The sequence below is a fragment of the Alosa pseudoharengus genome, unplaced genomic scaffold, assembly GCF_046254945.1.
Source record: "Alosa pseudoharengus isolate Yale_2024_CS ecotype anadromous, Long Island Sound unplaced genomic scaffold, YU_APseudo_1.1 YU_APseudo_1.1_scf_8, whole genome shotgun sequence".
Classification (NCBI taxonomy): domain Eukaryota; kingdom Metazoa; phylum Chordata; class Actinopteri; order Clupeiformes; family Clupeidae; genus Alosa; species Alosa pseudoharengus.
In genome coordinates this window covers 25,276,071-25,285,928 of record NW_027468870.1, presented here as the reverse complement: position 1 = coordinate 25,285,928, position 9,858 = coordinate 25,276,071, and the positions used below count along the sequence as shown (strand labels likewise).

The 9,858-nt window shown below is 42.5% G+C and overlaps 1 protein-coding gene across 1 annotated transcript; it reads right to left on the bottom strand.

The window, feature by feature from the left end:
• Positions 1-403: 403 nt before the first annotated feature.
• Positions 404-8,022, bottom strand: serpinf2a (serpin peptidase inhibitor, clade F (alpha-2 antiplasmin, pigment epithelium derived factor), member 2a). Its single transcript, XM_076274938.1, has 8 exons — positions 7,947-8,022; positions 3,742-3,813; positions 3,204-3,386; positions 2,538-2,681; positions 2,091-2,279; positions 1,381-1,523; positions 906-1,113; positions 404-679 (listed from the first exon to the last, which is right to left on the bottom strand). The coding sequence occupies exons 1-8, from the start codon at positions 8,020-8,022 to the stop codon at positions 423-425; spliced, it is 1,272 nt and encodes a 423-aa protein (XP_076131053.1). The 3' UTR covers positions 404-422.
• Between the last annotated feature and the right edge of the window lie 1,836 nt (positions 8,023-9,858).

The window sequence follows — 9,858 nt, the reverse complement described above, 5'->3', positions numbered from 1 at the left end:
GATATTGAGAATTTGGCCAAATGGGAGTTTCATGAAGAGATTTTTGTTGTCTCAACAGGTCCATCTGTTTCAACCCGTGACTACAGAGAACAGTCCTTTTTCAAGAGGGTCAAAGCAGACTGCATTCAGAGAACAGACCACTTCACTTTTTTACACTTTGTTACATTGCAACCTCCTCATTCTCAAATCACTGAAATGAATCCCATCCCATCATAAATCTACATCAAATTCCCTTTTTAAAAAAAATCAGCAATTTTTTAAAAAGGTATCAGGAATAAAAATGAATTATCAGTGGTCTGAATACTGAGTGGACTGTATATGACTGAAGCTTTTGTTTATTACGGGGAAGAGGGCCATTGGCTTTGTGGGGGGTGGCCTATCTTTCCCTGCGTTATGTTGTCACTTTGCGGGCGCTCCATCACTCAGCTGTGGGGGTTGGGGTTGGTGATGACACCCAGGAACAGGGGCACGTGTGTGGTGTCGTCGGTCAGGGCAAACAGGAAGGGCATGTTGACGGCGAACATGGGCACGGAGCGGAGCAGGTGGATGGCGGTGGCGGCCGAGGCCTCTGCGCCCTCCTCGCTCAGGGTGATGGCTGAGGCGTGCTGTACACTTGACACCTGAAGGGGGCCTTCCGTGATGCCAGACAGGTCCGGGGAGGCGAACAGAGAGCCCAGACCTGACCAGGGGACGGTGAGAGAGAGAAGCAAATGTGTAAAGGAGTAAGGGTAGACTTAGAGAAAATAATGGTAGGATATATGTCAACAGACCAACATTTGGTATTGATCAAGCCTACACTATCAAAAGTACATGTGGTGCTGTTCTTTGATCTCACAATTTCAGGCGCTTATTTTAGTCTGCACGATTTAGTTGACACACAGTTTCACTGTTGCCCACAGTCTCACCGATTTTGGTCAGAGGTTCCTGCAGCTCCTGCTTGTACTCCAGCTTAAACTTAGGCATTTTGACCTGCATGGTGCTCTCAGCCGGCAAGCGAGTGTAGAGGTCAGAGATGTTCAGCTTGGCTGCTACTGTGGACACATTTTCCGACCCTGTGCCACTGGGCATCACCACCAGGAAACTGGTATTGTTCTGGAATCTGAATCGAGCCACCTGGTTGTGTCACATGGGAAAAGAAGTCAGAGGGTGTCATAGTTGCATCGACTCAAAGATCGAATCTGACAAAGTTCTAGTGATCTTTACAGTATCAAATCAAGAGAAGATAAGGATTTGGGATGTTACACATGTAGGCCTATACTGTAGATATATGACCTAATACATAGTATTTTGCATAGTTACAAAAATGATGTCAACTAACAAGTGGAAAAGTGAGTGATCCCAGAAATGGCAAGATAGACAGAAAAGGAAAGATTATCCCACCTGGGCCCCAAGCGCATTGTCAAGCATCATGCTCAGTGGGTACTTGGGAGCCACCATCATGACCACCTCTACAGGTGTGGTGCTGTTGATGTAGAACCGGTCTTTGCCAGTGAGCTCCTTGTCAAAACGGGATTCCCATTCCCCTGTAAACAAGACGAAGCAGTGAGGAAATGGATTTGTAATTGTGATTCTAGCACCATGGAGAGGTCTATTTTAAGGAATGTGTGTTCCAAAAAAATGTCTCAATAATCTATGAGTATATGTAGGGATGTAGTGGTAAAAGAAGAGGTGGGTAAACTATACAGTGATCACGGTGAGGTGGACTGCGCCATGCGGTATCAGATTTTTTAAAAAGGCATTCAGAACATGTTTGATAATGGTGGAGGTTATTAATGGTTTCTAGAGTGTTGGTGATTGTACATATAGTGAATGTGGATAATACTGTGTAATTTTGAATGTTAAAAGTTGCAATTGGTGAATAAACTCTTTTGAGAGGTGGATAAACTCTAATAAGAGGTGGATAAATTCTATTTCTGAAATTTCAGAGGTGGATAAACTGTGTTTACTTGCGTTTAGCCTCCACTATATCCCTGTGTGTGTGTGTGTGTGTGTGTGTGGACCAAATGTGTGTGCCAATGGACAGCTTTGGGCAATGTTGAGGACCTGGGTGGCTGCTAGACTGTTTTTTCAGTCACACTCAACTTGCTCACCTTTGAAATAGAGTGCATTCAAGAGCAGCAGAACCACACTTGGAGGTATGCTGGTCAGGAAGTTGGTCATGTGACCATGTGTGACCTCCTCCACCCACTTGTTGACTTCTTCCACATCGGTCAGCGGGGCGGGCTCTGACTTGTACAGGTGTAATGATTCCTGCACAAACTCCTTCTTAACCTCGAAACCTATGCACAGATGAGACCATGGAAGAAACAATAATCAGCTGGGTGAAGACGGACATGACACAGAGACAGCTGATCAATCCTGAGAGTGAAATGGGAGGATGAACAATAATGGGGAGAAAAAGAGACCGCTCTAACAAGGAGAAAACACACAAAGATTTACAAGTTTGTTTTAATTGTTTGTGGAAGGATATGATTATGATTCATTGGTGACTGTAGTTCTGGATAAAGTATTCAATCTCCCTGTTGCCACCACCTCACCTGGGCGCAGGTATAGTCGCGAGGCCACCTGTACTGCCATGGTGTTGAGGTGTTGCTGCAGGCCACTGAGGAGCTTGTGGTAACAAGGCAGATCGTTGGCATGGAGTGCCTTCAGAAGCTGTGCTTGGGTTTCATTCCGTGCCCCTAAGAGAGAATAGGAGACCAATTAATTCAAGGCAGAAGCATTAAATTCACTTAAATACACAGTATGTCGTCCTCAGTGCTGATTGAACTTTGGAATTTGAAATATACAGCACTACACTTTAAAAGCATTTAAGACATTGATTTATGCTACATCGCTCAGTCCGGCATCTTTTGTCCTGTGTGTCATTTGTTTGTCTGTAAATTTGTTTGTCATGTCTTGGTGTCACGGGTACGCTGGCGACTATGCCGCTTCGTCTGGCATCATTTGTCTTGTGTATCAATGTCTTGTATGTGGAGCGCTTTGTGTTGCACTGAAAAATGTGCTATATAAATAAAATATTTACTTACTTACTTACTTATAGAAGGCATGATAGTCATCCAAATAATGTGTAGTTAATGTTTAATTCTAATGTATAATTGTTTGTCAGGGTCTATGCCTAATGCCACACCCACACCAACACACACACACACAGGCACAAGTGCACAAACACATGACACAGTGATACAAAGACACAGACGTACCCAGGGCTAGCTGTGAGAGTGCGAGGGCAATGCTGAGAGGGGAGATGAGTACATTGGGTTGCTCTGGACTTGGCTTGAGGTGCTCCAGCAGCGTGAGGCCCAGTTTGGTCAGAGAAGCCTCCACCGCCCTGTGGTTGGACTCCAGTGTGACCTCTCCACACTCATCCTCCTCCCCTGGAGGCACTGAAGGAGAAAAAGGTGCAGCTTCATCCTGACAGAGATAGACAGAGGCAGGGAGGGAGCGAGAAATGGAGACAAATTGTGCGGATGTGTGTGAGAGGGAGAGAAGGAGAAACATTTGGTATTTCAGAGAGCCTGTTTCTGTACATGAAGAACTTCAAAAAGTGTCTCAATCATGGTTGTGTTAATAGTGAGGTAGATTCTCTGGGTATATTCACCTTATGGTAGACTGATTAGCAACAGAGGTTGATACTATTCAAAAACCCCACCAACCCAGTCCATTACACTGCACCTTTAAGAAGGTTTCCAGCATGGGTGCATAACTCCACCAGTGTTACAGGTAAAAGACATGTCTTACCATCATTCCTTGAGTACAGAGGGAGAGCAGCAGGAGCAGAGTGAAATGGAGCACCATCCTGGGGGTCCCAGCCTGCAGTGCGGCAACAGAGACTTAGAAAACACCCCTTTAACAGTGAGCACACTGACTCTAACTCTAGTGAGTATGAAAGCAAGATAGGTTCAAGGAACCAGGCTATGGACTCACTATTCAAATCTCTATGCAAATAGGTACAAACTCTCCTAATCCTGGGTGGTAGCATTTTGACAGGTTTTACTTTTTATATCCCTTCAAGAGAGGAGTCTGATGCTGTAGGTGTTTTCTGAAGCATTAATACTGCAACAGCATTGTTTAGATTGTTCTATGCACCTTGCACCATGCACTTGTGTAGAAAAGCAATGGTTTTAGTAATGATGTACAACTCCACATTCCAGTGTTGAATGTTTTAACAACTTTTTACACAACCCATTGAAGTCCCAAGAATGCATTTTATTCTGATTCCAGATGTAATGGCATTTTATACTTAACATTAGGTACAACACCAAATCTGCATTCAACGTCAACAGGACTGCAACATACTTAGTTATTGAGCTGATGCAGCATTTTCTTGATATGCTAAATGCTAACAGAGCTAATGATGGCCATAGGCACAACTGTGCTGCTCACACACAGCAGGCAAAGATGCATCTTCACATACTTACACATCATGTTTGAGGTGAGAATGTGCAAATAATTTGCACTATGTCTAGCAGCTGTAAAGACAACTTGACAGAAAAGTGCAGAATTGACACGTTTCAGTGCAGAATTGCTCAGAATTGAAGGCCTCGTGTTAAAATATTATCTTTTCAAAATCATGCATTTCGATTTTTCCTCTAGCTTCAGTAGAGAAGCACTACTATTATTTAAAAGAGCAACTTAAATACATCAGCTATGACCATCCACTTATATTTTTTTAAATAGCTCTTACATTTTATGTCTTATGTATGTCGTATGTGACATGAGCATGAAGAGTACTCATGACATGAGTATGTGCTAGTCATGACAGTTGGAGTAGCAGTAGTTTGTGAGAGTAAAAAAATAAATGGCCTACTTACCAAATCTAAATGGGAAAGGGAGGGAATCTGCGATATCCAAATTTTGTGGAGAAAAAAAGACAGCAACGGTGAATGTCCTAGGGGCAGCTCACTTTGTATGCAACACTGCAAGTCCCCCAACCTCTGGTTAATATTTCACCCCCCATTGATTCATTTCAGGCACTACTTAGTTGTAAATTTAAGTATCAATTTAAATACTATTAAATGTATAGATGTCTATAGGGTGTATGTGTTGGCCATATAGCACCTGACCCTTGCTGATATGGTTTAAATGTCATACATATTTTAACGCAGTGTGGACTGTTGTTTTTTACAACTGTCCAAAGAGTCACTGTTCATATTGTTGTGCATGTGGGAAGGAGTATGTTTGGAAAGAAGCTAGTTTAACTAAAGATTCATTCATTCATTCATCCAACCTTAATTTATTCTCAGAGGTTCACTGAGGGTAGTCCTAATTTTTAGTGAAGTTGAGATTACAGTAATGAAATAACGAAAGATATAGTATAATAATTGTGGTAAAAAGTATAGGTCTAACCCTATAAATAAAACAAAATAAAGTAAATAATAAGATAACCTACATAACATTAACCAACCCACACTAACTCTCTTAAGCCCACATCACCATGTTTTCTTTTCTACCAGATACCAACAGTCGGCAAGCCAGAGGTTCTCTGTGTTTTTGAAAATCACACACACATTGACCGCATCTTTCCAAATCTACCACCCACGCAAGACCTTGGAGGCTCTTTCCCAGCCCATAGGTCAGATTCAACCATTGAAATCCCACAATGCATTGAGCTAGCAGGCTCACAACTACCACAGTCACAAGTCATTTGGGGTGACTAACTGTCACAACCTCATAAATAACAGATGCCAAACGCATTTGATAAATATTGTCAAGATAGATCATTGACAAAGTAGTCTACTACAACACACAAACACTGACTTGCAGTAGACAAGGAATGTGATCAGTACATGCATTTATATCAGTTCTTCAACTGTCGTGGTTACAGAGAACTTGCCTTGAAGAACTTCATTAAGTTTAGATTGAGTCATTTTAGAAGGTACATGTAGGTGATGCAGTCTTTGCACAAACTACAATGCACAAAACTCTAATGTCTATTATAAAATCTATAATAATTATGCCATCCCTAAAATTAGGTCTTAATTTGCAATTATGTGAAGCGTCTTATGTTGCGCTTTGTGTTGCACTATGTGCATGAAAAATGTGCTACATGTATATAAATAAATACCAACCTACCTACCTAATATGACACTTCTAATTTCTACTTCTAAGCACAAGGTACAGTCCTAGTGACTCTCCATATGTTTTCAAAGTGAGAGAAAGAGGTTTGCCTTTCCCATGGAGTTACCTGGTGATATCTGCTTGGGTAACGGTTTCTCTGACATTAGTAATCCTTGACCGAGTAGGAGGAGACTCAGTGTGTTTGCTCTGTGCTGGGCAATTTGTTTGCTACCTCTGAACAAACCACTGGCTTCTAACCTTCAGCCCTCAAGCCTCCAGGTCGTCACCCATTGAGGGGCCAAGGGGGATGAGAACACTCACGTCCCCCGCAGGGTCAAGCCCTAGGGCTCAGGGGCAGATGGAAGATTTAGGACTTAGTGAACATGTACCCGTACAGAGGGTAAAGCTTAGGTAAAAATGCATTTGTCAGCATACCTCAGTGCCCTTCGACAGCATTAGTATTTATAAGGGAAGGACTTGATCTATGTTATCATTTACGTGCAAATACAAATTTCAGTGTGTGTAAATGTGTATGTGTTTTATATTCTGCCATTTCATTTGCAATTTGATTCATATTTAATTAATTTGAACACAAGAAACTGATTAAATCACTAATATTTTAATGGCACCTTGCCGTAGGAATTCTTCTTCTTATTCTTCTTCTTATTATTATTATTTCAATTAAGTGTAAAAATGATTATACTACTTACCCTGTCAATGGTGATTCTGGTTCTTGAATGTGAAAGCCAAAAGCCAGAGCTCATCTCAGTATTTTAAGACCAAAACAATTAAATGATGACAGATAATTAATCATGTGTGGACAGACACATGAACTCACAGATTAGGAAGCCATGGCTCATGTCTGACATTTCATATAATTTTACTGTGTGATAATGTGATCATTTTTAAGTAAGTGGGTGACAGACACTGACGGAAGTTTTCTCCAATCATTTGCGATACTCAACAGCAGGTGGCAGCAGCTCCTCAGCCGTGCCATCCACCCTGCCTGATTAGACGAGACTCCACATATAAGTGTATTTTACTCCAATAAAATGTACATTTAAATTACTACTATATCCCAGTAGTGGAAGTGCACAGTCACATCTGGCCCTCTGACAGTGACAATCAAATATGTGTGGCCCTCTCTATAATCAAAGTTGTCCATCCATACATGAGTTGCAGGTTGCAGTTGCAGTTGCCTGTTTCACACCGGGTGCGTGGCGTGAACATTGCGTGTCTGGTGCGTGTCAGTTGTGTGGTGGCTGCATGGCATTTTCTATCGGCTCCCACACACAGTTGCGTGCGTTGCAGTGCTGGAGACGCATCCCGTTCACTTTACATGGGCTTACATCACCCGTTGCCGAACTGAATTGTGGGTCCGTTGCGTCGCGTTGCTCCCGTCGCTCGCGTTGAGAAGTTAAACTTTTGCTGCACCAACGGACGGCACCAGCCAATCAAATTACGAACAAACGATCAACAGACGGCACCAGCCAATCAAATTGCGGTTATACTTTAAGTCATTTGCATAGCTACCGTCGGGAACACCCACTGGCATGCGTTGACAGAACGCAACTGTGTGTGGAAGCCGTTTGTCTTTGCTTACCAGAAACGTGTCTGACACGGCGCTGCGGTGGCCTCTCTGCCAATTAAAACGTCTCTTCATTTTTTTTCTTCACTGTTTTGAATGGAAACGCTTCCAACACACTTGCGTGTCGCGTGAAAAATTGGCGTCGGTCCTATTTCTAGCATGCACGCGTTTTCGGCGTGGCTCAGGCCGCGCCTGAGAGGTGCATGTCACGCAGGCGGTGTGCAAGCTCTAACCTGTTAAAATAGGAGCCGAAATAAAAACAGACACGCCACGCAGCTGACACCCTCACGCCACGCACCTGGTGTGAAACAGCCCTTAGGCCTGTCGTGGCGTGTCTGTTGCTTGGCGGCTGCGTGGCATTTTCTATTCGCCATTACGAGGCTAAAGGGTACACTTGCAGATGGTGGTGGTAATGTAACCTGACTCTCGCCAGATGAATTTCGTTCCGCTTAGCTCCGCCTAGCTTCACTCACATCCATCTGGGACCTCTTCCATTGAGAGTGATTTCTGCAACCGACTTTATGGTTCATCCAATCAGGACGCAGGGCGGGAGTTTCATAGATGTGACATAGCGTAGAAACGACTGTGAGACTGTTATCAGCGTCACGGGTTGGCTTCGATGTGAGTGGTTGAAGTAGCACGTCAATAGATGACGGACAAGTGGCTTATTCAATCATATGCAAGCATTTTTTTGATTAGGCCCAGCCTTCTGAAGCAACACTTCAATGGATCGGTTCCAGATGGATGAGTGGAGCTAGGCGGAACAAAATTCATCTGGCGAGAGTCAGGTTAGTGGTAATGCACTAAGTTTGCAAACTGCCAAAAAAAAAGCTCACCGAAAAAGAAGAAGGGTTCACTGGCCTGTTCTTCTTCAGTGAGTTTTTTTTTTAGCAGTTTGCAAACGGAGTGCATAACCACCACCATCTGCTGGACTGAGGTGTAATGGCAAGTGTACCCTTTAGCCTCGTAATGGCCGCCGGGTGAATAAGGCGAATTTCTTTGCTTACCAGAAACGTGTTTGATGCGGAGCTGCGGCGGCCTCTCTGCCAATTAAAACGTCTCTTTTTCTCTCGTCATTTTTTTTCTTCAAGTCAAGTCAAGTCAGTTTATTTATATAGCACATTTCATTTCATATAGCATACACAATGTGCTTTGAGTGGAGAGTTGTCATTAAATTATCTAAAATAAACAAACACACTTAGCAAAAGAAAAAGAAAAGACAAAGAAAGAAAAAAAGGAAAAGACAAAAACAAAAAAAGAAAGTTAATAGATAAAAATAATAATAATAAAATGGAGTGTTTTAAGAAAATAAATACGTTTTAAGTCCCTTTTTAAAAGCGATAATTGATTGCTATGAGCTTAATTCCAGAGGTAGGCTATTCCAGAGGATTGGGGGACAGTAACCAAAGGCACCATGTGCAGCATTAGTGTTGATTCTGGGGATCGTGAGGAGACATTTACTGGAGGACCTTAAGTAACGAGTTGGATCATAAAAAGATATCAAATCGGAAATATAGGGTGGGGCAAGGCCGCTTAATGATTTAAAGACAAGAAGAAGTATTTTGAAATCAATTCTTTGTTTAACTGGGGGCCAGTGAAGTGATTTAAGAATAGTATAAGTATATATACTCTTTTGATCCCATGAGGGAAATTTGGTCTCTGCATTTATCCTAATCTGTGAATTAGTGAAACACACTCAGCACACAGTGAGGTGAAGCACACACTAATCCCGGCACAGTGAGCTGCCTGCAGTGAGGGGTTAGGTGCCTTGTTCAAGGGCACTTCAGCCGTGCCATCTGATCGGGGTTCGAACCTGCAACCCTCCGGTTACAAGTCCGAAGCACTAACCAGTAGGCCACAGCTGCCCCCTCAATAGGGGTGATATGATTAAATTTGGATGTTCAGTGAGTATTCTAGCAGCTGCATTTTGGATAAGTTGAAGTTTGTTTAGCATCTGTTTTGTTAGATCAGTATACAGTCTGTTACAGTAATCTAAATGACTGGAGATAAATGTGTGTATTAATTTTTTAGAATCCTGAAAGGACAGGAGACTTTAGAAATATTTCTAAGGTGGTAGAAGGCTGTTTTTGTAATGTTAGATATATGTTTTTGAAAGTTAAGATCTGCATCAAGAGTCACTCCTAAATTTTTAACATCCTCACACGGTTTTACCAAGTGGGAGGTTAAAATTGAGTGAAAGTGATGTCTCA